Below are 23,001 nucleotides of genomic sequence, written 5' to 3'. Positions count from 1 at the left end.
TACAGGCGAGGGGGGCGGTAAGAAACGACACCTTGATCTTTAGCAAGACACCTTAGAATAGAGTGGGGTCATTACTCTGCGATGTTCACGCATTTTATGCTGCTGAGGTAGGATTCGTTGAAAAAAATGTTGCCAAGGTTAATAAGGTTCCTGAAGCTACCTTATTACCAAGTGCATCAAACAGGAGTCTTGCAACCACTGTCTTCCTTCGTAGGCATCAAAACAGTCTACCATCATTCTTTAGCGACGTTGAAAGACGGCTGGGATAACGAAAGCCTGGATGTATTAAAGGAGTTCATGAGGCATTTACGAAACAACGTGTAACCTTTTCGTCCAAGATGTGCTGGTGTTCCACAAAGAGACTTGCAGGCTCAATCTCCGGTCGCAACTTTTAATGTGGTTAATCGGTTTTTATGCGCTAAAGTAAACAAGCAGGCTTGAAACAAGACATAGTGAAGGACAGCATGGTATGTTTCCGGGATAGTTCTTGCGATTCCATTGAGGGAGGCCAGCGTGAACGATGGGGGACATTGCTTTAAGAGAAGCGACTGCAGAAGCGCCCAGGGAACTAGAAGAGTAGAGAAGAATGGTACGTTTCCAGTTTAGTTGATTCGATTCCATTCGGCACAGCCAGATTGCATGGTGGGACAAGTACGTAGAGAGACAAACAGGAAAGCACAGTATTCCATTGTTCAAGCTGGCTTACACATGTAGCGAAGGGCTCTGGATTGATTTGGACCAGCTGCAGTTCTTTAACGTACAGTCCCGGCCATAATATTACGGAGAACGTTTCGGTGCTTTGAACTCAGTCCACACCTTACCTAACAAAAATTAAGAGGTACTTTTGACACAGCTTAGTACACGTCACTGGCGCGTTCGCGTATGAACAGAAGACACACTCATATCTCCTCTACAGAACACGTGAGAAAAATTTCGAACGCCGAAGTAATATTTTGGCCGCACCTGTACACCGCAACCTCAGCCAAGAGGCGTCTCTTCCCGGCATTCGAAACTGCACACACATAAAAAAAAAGAATTGATCCAAGATTTTGAACCCAGAAACGCAGATAATCTTCCGACGCGACGACATTCGTACTAGACACCCCCCATACGACGCAGCAAACTCATCCTAGCTGTAGGTGTGTTGTCTCTAAACACGCTTTCCGCGAATGCCGTCTTCGCCCAAAACACGGAGATGCAGCTCCAACAATTGCGTATGCCACGCGAAAGCCGACTTCTAGAAAGGCGGCCCACTGGCTCCAAAGCGGACGATGAAGACTTCCGGCAGAGAAAGGGAAAGGAAGCAGGGAACTACCACCACGTGGAGGGGTCGTGGAGGGGGAAGGCAGGAAGATGAGAGGGGGGGGGGGGCGGTTGGCGGTAGTCTTCTGCCTGACAGCACGTATGGCCCCATCCGTTAGCGGGCCCTATACACCTACAATTAATCGCGTTGAAACTGCCGGTCATCAAGACCTGGCGCCGGGAGGCGCCCACGCCCCGGTGATGCGTAGTGGCCAGGCGACATCATCACCGCTCTCCACGACGAAGAAATGGGCGAGCGAGTGAAGAACAGAAATGGATGAAGAAGTGGAAGACGAAAGAGAAAAAAACCAAAAGAAAGGGTGCGCTACGGTGATTTCTCTTTCTGCGACGATCAGTCTCTCTTCGCGCGCACATCTGCGCTCGCTGTCCAGGCCTGCAGCGACGTGGCCGCTGGCGAAAGGGGTGAGCGGTGTGACGTGGTGGAAAGAGTTCAGCGAAGGAGAGCTCTCTCAAGAGCGGGGAAAAAAAAAGGGCGGCGGGCGACCTGTTTGGCAGTTTGCATAGAATGGGCGGCCAGTGCTATATAGGGGAGGCCCAACCCAGTTAGCCTAGACTCCCGACGCAAGGTTGCCGCCGCCACGACGACGCTCTAGAGGGACCGCCAGCAGACGAGAGACCACCAGCGACCATGACGCAGCGCTCGACCCCGCTCTGCTTTCTGCTGCTCGCAGCCACGGCCGCAGCGATCGGTGAGTGCACGCCCACCGAGAAGCGGTCGCACGTTCGCCCCTTCAACCCACGCGACTCCGCGTGGAGCGTGGCCAAGCGAAGTTGACCGTCGGACGAAAAGGCTAGGCTGTTTCGCTACTTCAAACTCTGGAGGTTCCGTCTCGATTAGTCCTGGACGTAGTCAATGGGATATGCCGAGATGACGGAATTGGATATGAAGTCAGTTGTGAGTCGTTAGTCCGAGAAGTAATGACAAAAGGCTTCAATGACTGTATTTTCAATGAATGGTCTTTCTAACCATCGAGGCGAGAAGGACGCCCTCGGTGCCACAAGGGCTTGTGAGGAAAGATACAAACTTGCCAGACATGGTTCGCGTTGAAGTGGCATTAGGAAGTCCGACACAACAGTGAAACTGAACTACGTGCCGACTGATTGCTGTCTGAAAGGTTTAATGTACCATAAGCAACGAATGAAACGTGAACACGACAACTGAACCACGGAGTGTAAAATGAGAAGCTCTTAGCAGTGGGAACCTCAATACTAGCGGGTGGTAATTTCACTTTGAAGGCACAAAAAATGTCATCTATAGACCTTCTAATCAAGGGTTCTTGGATTTCCTCTAAAAAAAATTGGAGGCCAGTTGGTAGGATCTTGCCCTTTGGAAAAAAACTAGTGATGATAAATGAAAAACAAAAGGTTTTTCGGTAGCACTGTTGTTGCGTTGATGCGTGAAAATTTATACTTCACGGTCCGCTGCAAAGACAAGTGAGTGAGGGCGGTACAGATGGAGAAGTTGTCACACATGCTGAGGGATTTTCATTAAGTACCCAGAGGATGTTACAGACTAAATAAGAGTAATATGGACTCAAGAAGAAATTCTTTACACCAAAAAATGTCGCATGGATGGATGTAATTACTTCAGTTGCGAACGGAGGGCGAAGGCATAGAGGAAAAAGTGACCGTCTCCTGGCTTCCTCATACAGCGTTAGCCTACTCAGTGTCTACATTCTTTCTAGGTCAGAATTTGTTTTATTCTATTCCCCGAGTCCAGGACACCGGGGCACGTTTCAGGACGAAGTTGGTGCGTAATCTGTGCGTGTTCTAACTGCCTTCTTCTCACTTTCCTTTTTTTTCATTTTGGCGTGCGGCGCTTATCTCTCAGTGCTTCCACCCATTTGCGTCAGGGTCACTGTCACCGTTCAAGCACCGTCGAACAGTTGCAGCGTACTGGGCTTGGGAGTAAAACCGCCCGATAATAATTCGTTCGGATTACTGCAACTGAGCGTTTTTGTTGTCCTTTCTTATGATGCAAACACTTTATTCCTACATGTAACCTTCCTTTCTGTTCCCCGCGCTCATCTTACGATCTTTAAGTCAGGCCAGCTCAAACTCACAGCCTGCAAAGGACAAGTTTTTATCGAAGAAAAACTTTGCAACGTACGAAGGGACACTATGTAACATAGCCTGCCATGAAGCTGCTCTTATCCTAGTGCCCTCCTTCCAACAGAACGCGTAGTATTCACTGCCTCTAATCTCAAACGAGACTGCCACCGAGATCTCGCGTGTAGCGCGCCTTCGGGCGTGAAATCAGGCGGGCCTAACGGCGAATAATGTCCGGGCGCTATTGCTGGTGGTTTTCCTTTTGATATCTATCTTGGTTTCGTTCTGCCGCTGCTTACGCAGACGGGTGTTCTTTCGCAGCCTCTGTCTGGGCAGAGATGCTTGCGTATCTGGATCGGCTTGCGGGACATTGCGTAACATTCTCTTTACTTAGCGCAGAGTTCGGGGGAGGATAAACCAGATTCAGACGCCATTACCAAACAACTCTGGGTTTATGTAAAAGCACCGATCTGTCTTGCCTTTATTTTGTGCTCTCGCCATATCAGCTTCTGTATTTGAGTTGAACATTATAATGTAACAACACGCATTTGAAATATCTCGGTGCTTCGTACAAGTTACCTCCTGCGGTGTCTCTGCACAGTGGCGTATATGTAATTACGCCTTTCTAGGACTTATGGTCGTGTAGCGAGATTGGCCAGGCTTTTCCGTGCTCTGAGTTGGATTGATTATTGCGGGCATCTTCGTTGGTAAAGATTATGACGCAGTGGAACTGTTCGGGCAGCAAAGGGTTGACTGCGCGGCAAAGTACACCATGGTCGACAGGAAGACGGTTTGGCCTTCAATATAGTTTTGTGGAGCTACCGAAGCAACTGATGCTAGGGGTGGCGGCTGGGTCTTAAAGGAATGTGATTGTGGGCGACTCTTAGGAAGCTTGTTCGGAAAAGCCAGTGCATGCTTCAATAAGTTCAACAATTTGGTTGACGGGTAACTAAATGCAGAAACTATATTAATACCTTACTTACCCTTTACAGAGGTGAGAGGTCCATTTTAGGCACTCCAACAGTACAGATACGGACAGTAAGCTATAAAATAAGTCACTGATGGTAGCTTCGTTGACTGCTAGCTGTTTCGTAGCTTCAACAGCGTGTGCGTGCTTAGAAAAGAAACGCCCTCCATGCGGAAACTCTTCTTTTTCTGCTTGTAAGTTTCGAAATGTGTTAGTAAGCGCAATGCATGGCCTCAATAAAGTTATAAGGTAATGATTCTCCCGACAAGCCTTGGAGTTTGTGCGTAACTTTGCGCGCTGAGTGTGTGGCAGTACGCTAACCAGTATCGCCACTAACTGCACGCATGCCGCTGTATCGTTGTGGGTGCGCTTTTGCAGTGTTAATGCCAGAAAGGTGACACCAAGCCTACTCAGAATTCATAACAAAGCCTCAGATTTCTCGCCGTACAAAACATCAAGGTCTCTTTTTTATTTTTGTTTGGACCCGCACCCTCCTGTTATTTAAGTAAAACTTTTTTTTCATTTGAACGAAAATGGGTCGCTCGTTTTCGTATCGTTACCTCAACGAAGAGAGGTCCACTGATACGCAGGTGTTTTATGGGGTATTCGCTTTGGCCGGAAGTCGTGTAGCTTTTCGCTGGTAATTTATTTTTCTTTTTTTTCTAGCGTCCATGGTGTGCCGTTTGTGATACGGACCTAGTCATGCCGTAAATGTTAACCCATTTCCCAGCTGCCCTTATCTTTATAGGCAAAGATAGGAGCGAGGAAATGGACGTTAGTTTTTTTTTTAATTACAGGAAAGGAATGAATGAAATTTAAAGCAAGGGAATATGAATACCTGCTGAAAAAACGCTCGGAAAATTAAGTTTTAACACATTTAATACTAAGCTAAAAATAATGCGCAAAGGTTTTCCAGAGCTAATGACAAGGCCGCGGCAACCTTCCACAGTAACAACCATAACTACTAAACCACAAGAGACTAAGAGAAAAACTAAATTCACCTTCGAAACAATCCGGCATGTCGTAGTACGTGAGTGGCTCGGAGGAGCTTGACAGGGACGTAACGAAACCCGCCCGTGCACCAATGTCATAGAAAGCGTTTCAATGCATGTCGTCAAACAGGAAATACACGCTTCGATATGTTTTCATAAGTGTTCCGGGCGAATGCAGCACTAGCAGAGAGCTATGCGTTCGTTGGTTTACGTAACAAGGAGACAATCGGAGTGCATGTATTCTAAAGCATTTCGCTTGTAACTAATTTGTGTGCCTTCAAGCTGCGCACTTCAGCGCCACAGTTAGGACTGAACATGCTAATGTGTCTGCACTCGTACATTGCACATATCATCATAGCCTGACGGCGGCCTCGTTCTAGACCATGAAATTACCTTTTTCTTTCTTTCATTGCTATTTCTCACTCTTCGCCCCTCAGCAACTTCACCTATGCGATTGCTGTCTTCACTGTTCCGATGCTCCTTTAACCTCCGCCATCACCTCCGAACGTTCTGTCGTCCTCCATAAAATGCTCTTCGACAAAATCAACGACTTTATTAACTGTGGTCGTTGTTGCTGTTGTTGACCTCAGTAAAAATGGCACATACCCACGCGGGAGGTTGTAAAAGCATTTGACCCTCGACCGATATTTCTCTTTGACTATAGCTAGCCCACCGTCTTTCTTTTTTTTTAGCTGATGTATCGACGGTGCTTTTGCAAGAGCGGTCAGCCGTCAGCTTGCCCTAGTGAATTGCTTATGACTCACTTATTAGCTACACGTTTGTGACGTTGTCTTGGACAATTTGTCGACGTCGCATATCTTTACTGACATACGCACGGGTTTTGCTTGTAGCGCTTGTTCCACATAGAAGCTGAGCATTGAGAAGGAGCCATAGTGCAAATAGTTAGAACTGTGTCAACCTCAGTGGCTACAAGTTCGAACACATCGCGGTAAAACGTCTGCTTTCTTAAAACACGATTTCGCGTGAAAGAAAACGAAACGATCTCCTTTAAGTATTCTCGTTTAAAAGGACCGCCGTCGGGCTGGTAAAAGCCGCGATTATTTGCTCATAAGTTAACCGGAGGCGGGCTGCTTTTTATTTATTTTTTGCGGCATCAGTGAAAAGCGAAAAGGTTTGCATGTTTTGTGGCTGTTCTCTGTTGCACACTATAGAGAAGAGCGTGCGAACAGAGCACGGCTGCATAAGTTAAGGTCATTTTTGAGTGTCTTAGCAACACCCTATCGGGATTCCGCTTTTAAGTATCTATGATGATTTATTTGTTATCCTTAAATGAGCTCTGTCGAGCCCTGAAGGCACTGGAGTATATTGCCGACACCGAAGCTCTCCGTCCGACGGCTCGAAACAAGTCTGCTGAGCACTGATACCTAATCGACGTCCTCTCGTCCCCTCTTCCGTGGTACGCCTTTATTCACATCGATCATCCGCGGCAGAACCGAACGTGAAGAGGCTGGAGATTTCAGCGGAGATCGGACAGTAATACGTTGGCGCAGTGCGGTCTAACTGCTGTCATCGTCGTCGGCTTCACTTCGAATTTCGAGCATTTTTTTCATCCCCCGAAGTTCCAATATGCTCTCCGATATTGGCCTTAACTATTCCCACCGCAGGCATGTTTACGTTGATGGTGTCTCTCCTGGAGGAAGAGCACCACGGCTGTGGGATTCAGGCATTGACGACTCGCCTACCCGCTCGAGCAACGGTGCATGGTTTTCTGCTCTTTATTACCTTATGACCACTGACAAACCACGTGGGCGACATCTTGCGCGGATTGAGAAAATCTGTGAGAGTCGGTGACAGTTTGCATCAAATATGGTTGGCTACGCCTCTAAGCGTTTTGGGCTCAGAACCATGTTGGCTTACTCCGACACTGAGAAGAGGTGTTAGCACGACGTGCCTTTGTCTGCTGATACAATACTCGGTCAGTGCAGAGACGACCTCTGGTGCATTTGATTCATTGAAGAAAAGCTCTCTGGAAATCTGTGGTATGCACTTTCAAATTCTTGGTCACAACCAATGAAACTTTATTCTATTCCTTCACGTCTTGAACAGGTCCCTTGGATCGGTTGCTCTTTTTATGTGTGGCCTGCAATCCACGCACTTTGTGCTGTGCGGTGCCGCCGCAAGTCAAGTCTTGTCAAGAAGTACTTAGTGTAGCCCCCGACTGAAAGTTGGTCGGCAGAGGTTATGGACTGACCTTTTGCGACGTTTCTGCGTTGCTATCAGCCAATAAATTCCACGAAGGCGGGCGGTAAGCCCTTTGCGCTTTAATATTGCAGAAATTACGCAAGCAAAGAAAATACACACTATAGGATGTGACGTGAGCATATGCGTGGGAAAATTAATTGAAAAGAAAATCTGGATTTACGGGAGTGCACGGAGGGGCTCTCACTTTGAGATAATATTTATAAGGACCTTACTAAGTGATGCAGGTATGAAATGCGCGTACACAAACACTGCCTCTCATTGTGTTGTTCCGCGGCCACTCTACATCAATGCATATGTGCAATACACATTGTTATAGATATAGAAATAATATTATAGGAGGCTTTGATGCAGTCTTTATGCTCGCCTCAAGCAGCCATCTTAACTTGATCGTTGTGCCTTTCTACAGAGGGCACACTAAACTGTTGTCTCCTAACCTGACATCAAAAACCTTGTTACCTGATTAACTGCTTTGCATCGTTTAAAAGTAGTGTCGAGTAGAGCAGTATACACAGAGCGCGCTTTGTCTGCCAGAGTTCGAACTGTTATCGAGGTGCGCTGGTTAACTAAGGATTTTTCCAGAATTCGGCTTTATAGCGCAGGGCGACAAGGGCAGCGAACAGTCGAAATGTAAGGCCCCGTACTTGTTTGTCCCGCACGAAAAACAACGTTCCAGTGCCAAGGACTCGGAGTTGACCTAGCGCCGCATTGTCCTCCGTCCCCTGGCATCGTTTGCGGCGAATACGCTCGCGTTGTTTCCTCAGCGTCGCTAAGCCATGGAGCGTCTTGCGGCAGTGGCAGGAAAAGAGAAATACTGGGGCGCTCACGTGGTCACCTTTGTCCTTCACGGAACTGCCGCCCAAGTCTGGTCCAGCCATAATAGAGCGTCTGCGAGGAAAAATGGCCAAGAACCATAAACTCACGCGTGGGGAGCGTCACGGAAAGTTGGCAGTGAAGTGGAATGCGCCGAGACGCCGGCCGTCGCGTCGTTTCTCATGGTACGTACCCAACGCGCCTGGCGGTGACGCCTCCTTTTCAAATGATCAGAGCCGAAAGAAACGACGGCTAAAAGCAGCGCAATGCGCGACCATCTGGGCGAGCACTTCCCCGCGCGCCCTTTAAAATAGCGTTGCCGTGTTTGCTTGAGAAAGTGAACTTGAGCCACTTACCGCCCTTACAAAAATAAATTTCTTTAGACAGTCTATAGACTGTCCATGGACTTCTGTCTATAAAGTATATAGACTCTCTATGAACATATCCTAAAAATTAGTTTATAGTCAACACAAATCCTATATATAGTCTTTAGACAGTCTATAGATTTATGTCCATACACTTTTAGTGGACTTCTGTGTATAGACAGTATATAGACTATGAATAGACCAAAAGAAATATATATAGGAAGGAAATAGCATCTATAAGAAGTCTACAGACTGTCTATAGACCATTTTTATATGGGCGGGAAGCCCTAAATCTAGCTTCTTTATCTCCCTTGCTCTTGCTCAGTACTCACGGCGTGCTGTATAGGAAAGCCTTGGTAAGTGAAAACATGCAGGCAATTGGTGGAGCAGTCGAACAGGGGCTCACCACTACAGCAGGGTATGGCAAATAGCGAGCGGAGGCAAAGAAAACAAAAGGGCAAGTGTTCATTCATTATTTGTTTAATGTATTGTTTGTATATTCCGCTCCTCTAGAATTGTGAACACCCAAGTGCATACACAATGAACCGTTGGAAAAGCGATGCACTTAATGAAAGTGGCCGCCGCTAAGAATGCAAAGATGAGGCCGACAGGCTGTGCACGCTCTCTGCAGTGATCTCAAGCATCGCAGGCAAGTTGCAGCACAGAATGCGGAGAAACGCAGAGCACTCAAGCGTAGTTTCGGTGTAGTTCTTTCGCGTGGCGAGAAAGTTGAAGAGGCCTTTGATGTGAAAGCTCCAAATAGACATTTTTGGCCCATTTCAGTTGGAACTCCCTTAAAAAAAATGTGATGTTCGGGCGTTCAGAGCAGTCTGGACATCTTAATAAGTACAGTTTTTGTCAGAAGCAAAGAGCTCAAGAGGTTTGCTTAGGCCTTAGTTTCTGAAAGGACCGGGAAAGAGCTTCTCTTACCTTCAAGAGATTTAAAACGTTGCGATGTATAGTGAGCCGTACAGTGTGACTTAGAATCTCCTCGGACAAGGGTCTACGTGCACAATCCCTGGATCCTCCCCCTTAGTTTCCGGTGCCCAACCTGCGTTGTAAACTGCAAGGAACGATGATGAATGACGGCTACTAATTTTATACCAAAGTACTTCATCGTTCTGGAGTGCGTGCTGAAGGCTGTTGTAAAATATTTCTTTCTCTTTTGGTCGTGCTCGATTCTGGAGGAATTAGCGGTACGATGGCACTGAACATGGAAACCGAATGCGGTAAAGATCGGTTCGGAATAAGAAAGGGTAGAATCGCTATATTACATTTAGCCTCTCGTCTCCATTCCCTGGGCAGGAAAATGAATACATCAATTCTTACAGCAACAATTCCAAGCAATTAGTTAGTGTCGAGTTTTTTTTTTACATAAACAAATTACTAAGAAAGAATTCTGATGATAGGTATATCTCCTTCTCAACGCTACGGTGTTGTACCATGAGGGAAACCGTAACGAATTTGACCAGCTGGTGGTCTTGAAGTGCACGAAATTTAACTATTCGAGGGGTTTTGCCTTTCTCCTATAAATTATTGCAGCCATTGCAGTCGTGCTCAAGAGGGAGCTTCATTTTCGGTCCAGTCACTGTTTTCGTTTTCTAATGCATAAACAGCGCGAAAACTGCTCTTATTAGGATATCGTAATATGGCGCAATCTGACAGTACGAAGGGTGTAGGGAGCATAAGCGGTGCGCTATTATGCAAACAGTTCATTGTTTAAGACGAATAAAACTTGTTTCATTCGAAAAAATAGTGAAATAGGAGTCACCGAATGAGATAGAATTTTTATTAAAGACAGAAATACTTCGCAAATATTTCCGGAAATAGCTAAGTGCGAAATATTACAAACTTACCTGTGTACATTTGTGTAGCTTTGTAGCTGTAGAGCTTTTTTATACTCTTATGCTGTGCACTGTCAGATATGCTTGGTAACATTGCTAATAGTAGGTCCTTCTTACATTTATTGACTGTGCGAACTCCGCTTGTGTTACTGGCAAACACAGTTGCTGCCTTAAGTTTTTGAAATAAATATCATATCTCAAAGGAAAATTCTTTATGGAACGTTGGCTCAAGCAAATACAGCAGACAAAATAACTGTCCTGAATTAAACTACATATACGCAAAACGGCTAAACCAGTTCGAAAACTTTTTCAAGATTCCGTTTTATAAATTATTAGAGCAGTATTTTACAAAGGTAAATTTCGGTTCATTTTTTTTTTCTCCTTAAACGCTCTATCAGCTACAGTTTGGACAGTTTCGATAGTTGTCTTAGCGGAGCGTGGGAGCTGGAAGTATAAGATTTCGAGACACATTTTTAATTTGGCGATTTTCAGCAGTTTTACATAAACTGTTGGAGGCAAGATAAAAAAATGCTATTGTCTTTAATGCAAGAGGTCTGCTGCTTGGCTGCTAAGAAAATTTGTTCCGTTCCGATATATTTAGATATGGGCGTCGGTGCTAAATCATAACCTTATATATAATTGCTGGGCCTGTACAGGTCCAGACCCACTCATGGACATTGTGTATACATGTTGACTTGAGAACAGCAAAACGTGCCTTCCTAATATGTGGCTCTGGAAAGTAATCATGTGACCAGCAACGCTCATTGAAGACACTGCTCAGTTCAGTCGGCGATACATTTTTGTTGACATTTGGATTGAAAGCCTGCAATTCCTGCTTACACTGTGCAATGCACGCACAAAAAAAAAATAAATGAAGTGAGATGTGCTAACTAAGGCCTGGCCCGGTGCCCCGAGGCACAGGCCGTATCTCTTATCTCCGCTCGCAGTCCGGCTGGGGATATTTGGCATGGACGGGTGCCGCTAATGAGGTGACCTTCGCTCTGAAAGCGCAGGGAGTGGCAGGCAAGCAACACCGAGCCGAGTGCGGCCGCGCCTTCCGTGCGTTGTACTGCCAGCTCGCAGGGCCTGTCGAGGCTCGCAAACGAAAGGCGCCAACGAGGCAGTTTGCATTTTGACACGTACCACCGTTCCCGCAAAGAACACTTCTCAATCGCTTCTCGCACCAACCAAGAAGACCCCACCTGGGTATGACGGTGGCTGTGAGTGGGATGTACCTTGCCGGAGGAAGCACTTGTATGCGCCACCGCAGCTGCATGGGTTTTGAAAGTAAACGCGTGCTTGAGTGTCGTCATATGCGATACGAATTACGCCTGCTGTTGCAACTGAACTGGGCGCTGGCGCGAGGTTTTCCACTGAGGCACGACTTGCTTAGCCAAACAATCATCCAGTGCCGGTATGAACGCGCCATGGACTATCGTTGAAGGACGCAGGTGGTGGAGGGAGGGAAAATATGAAAGACACACCGCGCGCGCGTGAGTTTGAGTGTTGCGACGAAAGGGTTGCCCAAGCTGCGCACACCTGGGAGCCGCTCCCTCGACCTTCGCGTACCGCGGGGCTAATGGGAAATGCAAATCAGGTGAAGTGTCTCAGTTACCGCTCTCTGAGTGATGCGCCGCACCCTAAGTGTCCGTCGAGGTCCTGTCAACTGTGCTACCGGGGGTATAGCCGTAACTTGTGGCGCTGCGTCGGTGTGTTACGAGATCAACTGGACGTGCTGGAAGGTCACAGTGACCAAAGCAGTAACTTGAGAAGGCCTCTCATTTTGTTTAATCACGCAGCATTCAGGAGTTCAGCGAGTGGAGAATCTGATGCAGCGAATTTTTATTAAAAAGAGAGAACTCTGATGTGGCAGAAATGGAAGCAATTAATCGGCGTACTACAAAGGTGGCCGCTTCTTATCACTTTAAAACAGCAATGGTAAAATAAAACAAAATAGTTCATCTTTAACGATAGCATAGTTTATAGATTATTACAAGAAAAAACTTGAAAGAAGAAGATAATTTAAGCGTTTGTAAACCGCTACAACTAGCACGCCTGCGCACATTTTAATGTAAGCGTCAGCAGCTGCACAAAGCGAAGTTTTGGATCGCAAGGTTACCTACGTCCAGTTAGAGCCATTCTGTTCTACTGGAAAGTTAAATAAGCAGTGTCTCCGCACGGTTGTTAACCAAGCGCGCCACTTCTGACTGCCTTTCCAGGGAATTTTACCTCGTGATCGCACTGAAGCTTTAACACGCCCGCGCAAATTGAGAAACAATGTCAGAGCTGTACACGTTACACCTTCGGAATTCGCGAAACAGCGTCTTACTTTCATAAAGTTACCTTTTGTTTGTGACAAGGACTTCAGTCCGACAACAATAAAAAAGCAGCCCAGGAGCAAGAACAAATAAAAAAAACGCTGCTTGTTTAGGCGGACTTGCAAGCAGAACACCTCCGGCGAAGCGTGTTCACTGTGCTGGAGATGAATTGCGTAAATGTATACCGAGCCACAGCGGAACAGCCGATTGAACTACACAGATCAACAATGGGCAGCAGCACAAGCAACGCATTACGCCACTCGTCGTTGCATTCGTGAATATCAGCCCCACAATGCATTTGCAAAGTGGGCTGTCACTGATTGTTATAACAGACCCGCGCGTACGCACACAGTAAGCACATTCTGACAAGCACATTCTGATACACACGTTTGCTCGGATGTCTCCAATGCCTTTATTTGCCAGTGCAGAATAAGGAATTCTCACGTTTATTATTGTTAGTTTCTTTCATTTCTCGTTGATAGACTTCACAGCCGTTATGAAGAACATTCGGTGGGAGCGATTATAAGCTTTGGAATGATCGAATTTCGCGTTATTCGGCGCTCTATAAAATGTGCCTTAGTTTACTTGAGCTGAAGCATATACTGGCCTTTGTTCTTGAACATCATTACGCAGGAATAACAAAATGAAGGAAGCACTGCAAAAACAATGCCGTCTCGGTACAAACAACTTAAATAATGAATTCCACCGGGGCGTAAATGTCGTTACAATTTGCTTGCAGCACTTGGTGCAGGCAGCAGTTCTGTGCTAACTGAGTTAGGAGACCAAACTAAGAACCCTCACCGTCATAGGAGACCTCTTCTCTCTCTCTCTATTTTTTTTTTTTTTGCAGAAACTACGCGCTTGAAGCATGCAGATCTTGCTGTAGTTAGGCCTTGGCGGTAGTTTTATTATATCTATAATTTCCGGGCATCGCTTCTCCGACGCAGTGGTCAGCAGAAAGTTGATAAACTGTCATGTGGTTTATATTATTATATGCTGTTCGGTTTCTATGCAAGATATAAACTGCAGAGGCCCTGCGTTCAAACGGTTCTGCCACCTTGTTACGAAGCTAACTTTGAGAGTGCTGATCTCTGTTTACGACCTGGACCTTGAGCACGCCATGGCCAATATGGAGCGGGATTTGAATGTCCTATCGCCGCTCTCAAGGCCTCTAAGCGCATGGGCTTTCATCGAGGCGTGCGCCCTGGAAGCTGGCGCGGCAGGCTTGCGGTCGTTTTCCGCTTCGCCACATTTCTCGGAGGAAGCTCAGAGGAAGACGTGCTCTTCTGAGAACTACTACACTCTTAGCCAAAATTAGTCCCCTTGGGAGCCATAGCAGCCGTTAGTCCCCGTGAGCAGCGCGAAAGAAGCAACTGCGACCGCGTGCGTGACGTGAGCACACTTCACGGACCAAATGCCTAGTCCTTGGCCTGAAAAGGACTAACTTAAGGACGAACCATAGGATTTGCTCCCTCTGCTCCGCCGTTACTCCCCAAACATGGCGGCGCCCCTCAAAGCAGGACCTCTCGCTTCACACATATTTTGTCGTTGTTACTGCCTTTTCAGAGCATTCACTGGGGACAAATGGGGCACGGCTTTTTTGCTTCGTCTCATTTGGCGTGTAACAAAACGTATGATCGACAATTTTGCTTTATTTTTCATTTAGGGTGACGATTCTGCCGCTGCTAGGCTTAGGAGATGCGTCGGTTCGTTGACAAAAATGCTTGCCGTCCTAACAACCAGATGGCGCCACTAGTCTGCACTTATCGTTTCTTCTCTGCAAACTAAAAGAGGGATTGTGAGATAAGGCGTAAAGTCCCTCAAAATACCTGCTTTTAGCGCATGGAAGCTTGCATACGCAAATGGTACGTTGACAGCGTCGCTCTATACACTTTTCTAACCATATGTGTGTACGCCAAGAGCGGCGATGTGATGGCTGGGAAGTATGAATCCGGCGGCGGCGGATTTCGCTCGCTCTCGCCGCCGAATGCCCAAGCCACTGATCCATAAGGCCAGTGACAGCACCGCCGCTGTCCGTGTCGAAGAGGATGGACTGCTTTACGTGAAAAAAGAAGGCTTCGTAGAATCGAAGCGACTGGCAGCTGGGAAAGTGCATAAGCAAGTACAACGAGCTTCAATACGTACCGAATGTGAGTTGAAAGGCTGAGCGTTAAGCGAGCACTAGTTTCATTTCGTTGCCGTTTGTTTACGAGCTCAGCTGATGCTGCGTAAGTACCGGCGACATTTAGCGAAACGATGAGCGGCAAATATTCTATTCCCCAACGCCGCTGCCCGCCAGTTAAAAAACGAAGGGAACCCGGGCCTTCAGTATTCGTTTTCAACAGGCCGCAATGAGCAGTTGCCTGTTGCTGCAATTAAGAGCACCTTATCCGCAAAAAAGAAAAGAAAACAAGGATTTGCGGTTGTCAAGTAGCGGCTGGTACGTATATATGCACGGTTCGACACTTCTTTTTTGGCCAAAAACGCGATTTAAGCCACTGTGCGTATACTTTAAGCCTTACCTTAGCTTGTTGCAATAGCATATGACAGCAAAATCACCATACTTTGCTCTGAACAGCAATACGTTTCATTAAACTGCGGCCGTTAAACCCAAACAATTATGTGTGATCCGTATATAAGGCATTTACTTTAAACTGCGCACTGTCTGCTGTGGTGGTATGGTTATATACGTGCTTGTTCCCAATCCAAAGGTGGTGAGTTCGAATCCTGGTATTTTCGTGTGTGATTTCTCTTTCCTTTTTTTTGTTCAAATAAGGGGTAGTGGTTTGCGTAAATGTTATATGTAACAAGTGCTTCCGCCCGGAGAATCCCGCTCTAATTTGCACCGCAAATTCGCGCTCCATTCACATTTCTTCTTGAAAAGGCTGCTCCCGGAGACTAACTGTTGCACCCCTTTCCTAGGGGACCAACAGTTTCACCATTTTCAGTTGATCCCGAAAAGGACTAACGGTTGTGGCAAATCAGTTTGTCCCCAAAGAGACTAACCTCTCACCCCCTTTCAGTCCTGTTTGGTATATAGTACTGCTTGGGGCGCTTCGATGAAGGCAATCAGAACTCTCTTTCAAATGGGTGTGGGTGTATATCCATATGCTGGTGGCTCACGCTACCAACAGTCATGAAAGCGGTCATCTGTTCTTTTGGGGTGTCTAGATAATATGGGCGTCTGCCTACAATTCCTAATTCCTCTACTGACATATGCTGTAGCGCTATACACTGTGTTTTATATTTTCTATTTGATGAAAACACTGGTCATAGGTAGTTTTAGAATAGCACGTGCACGCTTGAGTACGCTAAGCGCAAACATTTTGGGGGACGCGACGCTTTTTGTCACCTTGCACATTTAGTACAAGAGAGTTATGCAAACGTATGCAACGTATTCAAACAACTACCTACTGTATGCTGGGGTTGGATTGGATTGGGTTAGATTAAATGCGTCAGCTTAGTGGAGCCATGTGGTTTTTAGAGCGAGAACCAGTTTTTCCAACAAACCGACGCAGCAGAACCATCACTCTAAATGAAAGAATAAGGTAAATGTATTACTCTCAACGTTTTGTTTTAGACCGCCTTAGATGAAGCAAAAGCGTGATGTACCGTTTATGCTCACTGAGCGTACCGAAAAACGCAGAAACAACGACGAATTCGCTCCGAAGCGAGGGGTACGTCCTGCTTCAAAGTGCGCCGCCATGTTGGAAATGATATTTTAGCGTACGCGAGCGCCACTTACGGTAAACTCATGAAGAAGTGAGCGTAACGCGAGCGTACTTTAAGGCTCGCTTTGAAATAGTGTTTGGCGCAGGCACACTAAGAACCAAATTATTCTTTAGCGTGCGCTATCTCCTTGAGTATGTCTGCGGGCGCTGCACTAAAATTACCAATTGGCGACAATGATGATGGTATGCTAATAACATGTCGATATTCCTTACCCACAGTGACCATCACCAGTGCACAGACTGCCGACGACAACAAGATCTTGGTATCAGCCGCGTGGCTGTGTGAGGTAAGCATATTCATACCGATCAATCTGGCTAATAGCCAGAGCGTATTTTTAAAATCTTTCTCGTCAGGCACGGGCTCTGCGGAGTGATTTGTGCTCCTTATCCCCTTGTTACGTTTGTGGGCAGGAAGAGATCACCTGACATCTGTTAACCATGTACTTGTTTGAACTTTGCAAGGAGGTCTTTCTTATTTTGTAGTCGCAATGGAAATACCGAAGAGAAAAATAGAGGAAAAATGAAGCACCCAGCATCGCTGAGTAGCCATGTGGAAAAAGAAGCGTTCCAAAGAAGCTGCTCCTTCGGATGCAGCACATGATCATCTCCCGAAAGTCTGTTTTGTGAAGCAGTATATAGAGTAATATAGAGTAAGCACCTTACATGGGTTATTGATTTCGCTGTTGCCGTGAACATGCTGTTCCAGTGAACATGCGGGTGCTGTTGCCGTGAACATGCCAGCACATGTTTTTTTCATTACTATAGCGACCACATGTACCGTTAGATTCCAAAGATTTTCGCCACTATCAAAAGAGCACAAGTTGCAGATGGCGCTGTCTACAATAGACGACGCGGGAGCGCCTCGTGCCGTGATGCACGCGGTAAACAACCGCAGCCGCGTTCACGGTGACCACTACTGTACCTGAATTAATTAATTCATAGTTGGGCAGTCAGTAACGAGTCCTTGCCTTATTTTGCTGTGGTGCCCAATAATGGGACTCGTACATGGCTTTCTATTACGCCCGTACTTTCTGCATTGTATCGTTTTCCTTGCGCCAGAATTGCATTTCATTGCTTACGGCAGCACACATGCACAGTTGTTGAGCTGCATTTCGGTAGCATGCGTCAGATAAAACCCCAGTGATAACGCACATTTCCTGGCCGCTGAGGCAGCCAGAGAAATGAGCATCTTACAGAGCGACAGTACCTAACCGACAGAGCCACGAAAGAGAGACGGGCTATAACTTTCCCTTACACTATACACTCCGAAAATGGCAGTCCACAATTAATCTCATTTAGTTTTATGCGTCGCAAGCAAGTTTTTATTGCCTCGACTTTAAGTGATTAGCAAATAAAAGCTATTTAAGGATACGGATCTAGTTTGCATAACCTTTAAGGTTTACTTTGGCTGGTGACAACCGGGGCATAATCCGTATCCTTTGGGTAATAAATGAGCCATACGCTCAGGACGTACGGACATGCTCGCGAATGCAGCTTCTAGGAAGTTCTCCGCAGTATACTGTGTGTATAATGAAGATTTATTGCAGCACACACGACATTAAATTTACATACGAGCTAGTTATGGCATTTGCTACTAACTTGTGATTCGAACAAGTTTAATTTAAAAATTAATAAAGAATAAATAATCAGATTTGTGATGTCTTATGTTATTAGGAGACAAAATCCGCATTCTTACAACTCCAATGTATTTTATTTTTGTGTGCGCTCCCAGTAAAAGTACGCTTAAAACAACTGTAGAAGATAACTGCTCGCTTAAGTACGTTCTAATCCACTTAATTAAGGCGGCATCCTGATTCCTGAGGGGGTGACTTGTGCTCAGTAAATAAAAAAAGTGAACCCCATGTTGCTGAAGGTGTTGTCGATGAGTATGAGTGCCTAAGGCGCACTCCAAGTTTCTGCAGTTGCTTCTCTGATGTTACTGCAGTTGACGAGTACTTCGAAGCTTTGAAATATGCCATTGCTTTGAAACATTGCTTTGAAACTTTTTTGTATCCATTAAAGATATCGCCCTTTTCTGGTCGTTTGATGATTTCCAATCCAATTTTTTTTCGCGTATTAAAATGCTTGCGCTAAGAGAGCTTATATTTCCTTCTTCATAATCGGACCTGGGATAGCGACATAGTTCGACGTACCTCTGTTTCCCAGGGACAATTTCGATGTCCAGTTCCCGGTTGGGCGCGATCGGCACAGAATTATCTTACTTGCGGTTACGAGACCTCCTATCCCCATCTACCAAGAAAAGTGCCGAGATTAAATTTCAACAGACACGGACACACCAACCCTTTAGCTTTCGTTTTTTTTTCTTCTTGTAATAATAAGCACACCTTTGCTCAGCAGAACACAATGCATTTTTTAGTTTTTCATTTTGTGGCTCCTTCAATATTGGGTTTAACTCAGACAGGCGCCTAACGTGACGTCACAAGCTATTTGTGGCTCCATTCGGCGATGATTACACAGTATTACAGCATAAGGACATATCATCACTTCGTACCCAGTGTTCTCAGAGCAGACACTTTCGGCGTATTTTCGCGTCTGGTGCCAGCCACAATATTTTAAGCTGCGGTCCTCCTACGATTTCTGTTCTTGTCTTGTAACGTTGTGTGGCTATCGACCGCAGTGGGTTCTACGGCCTCGGAAACCCACGCGATGGTCCATTAGAATCTTGTCATGAATTAATTATCGTGCTCTGGTGGGTTTTTCGCTGCGATTCTTGACGTGCGACTGTTTACTCAGTGTTCGACTAAGCCATAAGCCACCTTTGGAGCGGTCAGCGCCCGCGCTAACCCGTACCGCCGCGCTCAGCGGCTCAGCGTGGTCGCCAGGGGCAACGGCTCCCGGTGCTGCCTTGTTAAGCGGGGCAACGCTCCCGGAGGCGTATAAGTAGACGGGAAACGGAGGAGAGAGAACTGAGGTTAGGGAATAGGCAAAAGCTTAATGTGGCGCAAAAATGTTCTCCCTGCTTTGTATCGCGTTTGAGAAGACTTTTGGGAAGACATGTGTCGGTACTAGCCCTGCTGCCTCCGAGACGTTAATAAATGCATTGACAGGGGTTTGATTTAGGGCCTGTTTAAATGCCGTAGCCCCATAGGCATAAAAACGCTTGTTGTGTCTTGGAAATGTTGTGTCTTGGAATGAAGGCGGAGGCTCCGTTCCCAGAGAAAATTTCTTGCTCGAGGGGGGGACGCGCGCGATCGCGCGTCTCTCTCCAGATGCTCGTTTAGCGCGTGAAAAGCTCATAGTCCTCTCGGCCAACTATGTATGCCCCATACTATCTGTAATTGCTAGAGTGCTAGCAGGAGTCGCGTGATGCAGCTTTTGTCTTCGAAATCATTCTCTGCCCTCACCTCGTACAAAAAAAAAAAAAAAGGCCATGGCTGGTATTTCCTCTCGCTATATTTCTTCCTTTCTCAAGTGCTCTTTTACAGACTTCTTCTTCAGCGTTCCTTTTATCTTGCTCGCGTCACTATTCTTTGTCCTCCCGTGCCCCATCTCTAATAGCCATTTTGTTTTGCCTCCGTTTATGTTTACGAACTAACCAACTATAGCGGAACCGCTTGATTCTCATGCATAGGCTATACCGTGTATAAGAGCGTCTGCAGCATTAATTCAGCTGATCTAATCATTTGCGGCGACTCGGCAAGTGGTAAAATCTCACCTCTACAAATGTACTCGTAGGGTCTGGAATGCCCCGAGGGCAAAGAATGCACTCTGGAGCAGCCCCAGTGCACATCAGAAGACTGCTCTCTCAAGCCGTCCTGTAAGCTCTTTTATTTTTTGCTGTTCCACCAAATTGTGTTTGCTGATATTTCCGGTGACTGCTTTTACTGAATTGTTTAAGGAGCTGTGAGAGCAAAGAAATGCACCCCTGAGGCTATGAAAAGCGTTTATTGAACAGCAGCGAAGGTTTTTGCGTGGTTTACGTGAAGTCGAAAGAGCACGTCCCATGAAAAACAGCTACTGAATTGTTTAGTCCGAAATTATCACTAACGCGGCCGCTACTCCCTTCAGGAAGAAACCAATAAAATATGCTACATTTAGCAATTTGATTTAGATAAATCCTACCAGCGCCTTTTTAAGCATGTTGCACAAGTAGGACAACCTTCACGAACCATCACCAGTGTTCCAGATTTCAATTTTTAGCCTTTGTTTCTAGTGTATGGGTCGGTCCTTGAAGGTACGCATAGAGCCACGGACTACTCCTTACAAATATAACAGAATATGTTGTTACCTACATATTTTTATTGTTGTTGTTCCAATTACCTTGGAAATCACAGTTATACATCTGAACAATTTTCGACACGCCAGGTTCCCCTCGGCTCGAGAACTGCAAGCCATGCAATCCAGGCTGCGCCCACGCCATCCTTAACAGAGGTGCTTCCTCGGGCTGTCATCCCTGCCTGTGCGAAATAGCCGTTGTCCGGGTGAGTTTGGCTAAAATCTCTCACTTCGGGCGCATTCTATATACGTTAAAAATATATATACCATATACGACGTGCCTGCAGACGCGCCCGTCGGCTATCCGGGGGCGAGGAATATCTAGTGCGGGTAACGGCAAAAGCTCGAAGGTGTCGCATCGCCAACGCGCTCGGCTCTGCTGGTAGGGTGCGGATGAGGGAAAGCACGGTGGAGGCCGAGAGCGGAGGGTATGGTTTTGTAGTCTTGATTCCACCATAGATGGCGCTAGCAGATGTCACACGAAGCTGCCAAAAGCTATACAGCTCCCACAATACTGCAGAGCTCCTGCTGAGTTTAGCGCATTACGCAACATGTCGTAAACGTCGCATAATTTTTAGAGCTCAGCTCTTAGGTGCCCGTTCCTGGCTTCTGTGCCGTAGTCGTCGGTGCTGTCGGCGTAGTTGTCGGCGTCGGCGTTGTCGGTGTTGTTGACGTAACCGGTTGTCTTAGTCGCAGAGCGGAACGCCACCTGGAAGATGGCTGCTATGGGAACATCCCGGAGAGTGGCTGCAAGCCTAACACGCCGCCTATCATCCGTGAAGAGTTGCACTCAAATTTTGCATTACCGGCTATCGTACTCGCCTGCCAACATTTAAAATCTTACGTGCTATTGTAAGGGCTTGATGGAGCATTGCAACGCTTCATCGAACACGAGGGCATTGAAGTACGCTGCATTTCAGCAAGGCCGTGCATCAGCACGATTTCGATTATATTGAGGTCAATAATCTTTCGATAAAGATTACTCAAAGTTGGCATTTTACCGGTGGTGCTTGACAATTTATTAGATTTACCTAACAAAAAAATTGGCAGCAGTCTGAATGCAGTAGATTAAGAAGCCAGAAAATTCATGAACTGTGCAACCTCCGCGGTGGCTGAGTGGTTGTGGCGCTCGGCTGCTGGCCCGAAAGACGCGGGTTCGATCCCGGCCGCGGCGGTCGAATTTCGATGGAGGCGAAATTCTAGAGGCCCGTGTAATGTGCGATGTCAGTGCACGTTAAAGAACCGCAGGTGGTTGAAATTCCCGGAGCCCTTCACTACGGCGTCTCTCATAGCCTGAGTCGCTTTGGGATGTTAAACCCGCATAAACCATAAACTGTGCGATGTAAGTGCACGCTAAAGAACCCCAGGTGGTCGAAATTTCCGGAGCCCTTCACTGCGGCCTCTGTCATAGCCTGAGTCGCTTTGGGACGTTAAACTCCATCGACCAAACCAAACCATTATCAGCATTTTTCAGATCAGGATTAAAGAATTGTTTGCTTTTGGTGCGGCAGTGGCACAGAAGACCAAGGAAAGAAAAAAATAAACAGTTCAAAAGGCGGTTTATAGACTACCTGTTGTAATTTTCTGAGCTTGATGATTTCGTAAGGCGTTGGCGTTCAGATTGACAACTCGTACAACTTTTAATTTTACAGAAACCGGAAAGACTGACGGAGGAGGAGCCATCCGGGAACAGCAACAAATGAGACATGCTACAAAAACACACACAAGAACAGCCCGCCGTCAAGCACACCAGCGACAAACCGAAAGCAGGAAAATCTTGCCGTGATTTGTCATTCAAGTCATTTTATGCACGGCTGCTTTTGATAGTGAGCCCACAGAAAACAGATTATCTTTATTTTCATTGTAATTTAAATTATGAATTTATTTTTTAGAGCTAGCGCGTTAAAACAGAGGGCGATAAGTGTGCAATCATTCATATATTTACACCGTTAGCAAACTGAGATACCCAATAAATGCGTTGTCGTTGTTTGTTTCTTTGTTGCATGAAGCCTCCTTGCATACAGCCAAAGGTAAGCGAAACATGCTTACCAGTCCGAGGGCATTCTTCTTGGGCTAGGTTGTCATGCGCTTTGCTTTGAGTCACAGCCCTGCGCACGTTGTAATAACGCAGAGCTATTTTCGA

The 23,001-nt window shown here is 46.4% G+C and overlaps 1 protein-coding gene across 1 annotated transcript; it reads left to right on the top strand.

Moving 5' to 3' along the window:
* The first annotated feature begins 1,859 nt into the window (after window positions 1-1,859).
* LOC144130413 (uncharacterized) lies at window positions 1,860-22,695 on the top strand. The gene is made up of 5 exons (XM_077664338.1): window positions 1,860-2,012; window positions 16,842-16,909; window positions 20,319-20,400; window positions 20,949-21,064; window positions 22,511-22,695. The coding sequence occupies exons 1-5, from the start codon at window positions 1,952-1,954 to the stop codon at window positions 22,559-22,561; spliced, it is 378 nt and encodes a 125-aa protein (XP_077520464.1). The 5' UTR covers window positions 1,860-1,951; the 3' UTR covers window positions 22,562-22,695.
* The last annotated feature ends 306 nt before the right edge of the window (window positions 22,696-23,001 follow it).

Source organism: Amblyomma americanum, chromosome 4 (genome assembly GCF_052857255.1).
Source record: "Amblyomma americanum isolate KBUSLIRL-KWMA chromosome 4, ASM5285725v1, whole genome shotgun sequence".
NCBI lineage: Eukaryota > Metazoa > Arthropoda > Arachnida > Ixodida > Ixodidae > Amblyomma > Amblyomma americanum.
This window is presented reverse-complemented; position numbering and strand designations above follow the sequence as displayed.

Coding starts and splice junctions, on each gene's coding strand:
- LOC144130413 (XM_077664338.1), top strand. CDS start 1,952: ATGACGCAGCGCTCGACCCCGCTCTGCTTTCTGCTGCTCGCAGCCACG. Junction 2,013..16,841: donor AGCCACGGCCGCAGCGATCG/GTGAGTGCACGC, acceptor CCTTACCCACAG/TGACCATCACCAGTGCACAG. Junction 20,401..20,948: donor CTGCTCTCTCAAGCCGTCCT/GTAAGCTCTTTT, acceptor TCGACACGCCAG/GTTCCCCTCGGCTCGAGAAC.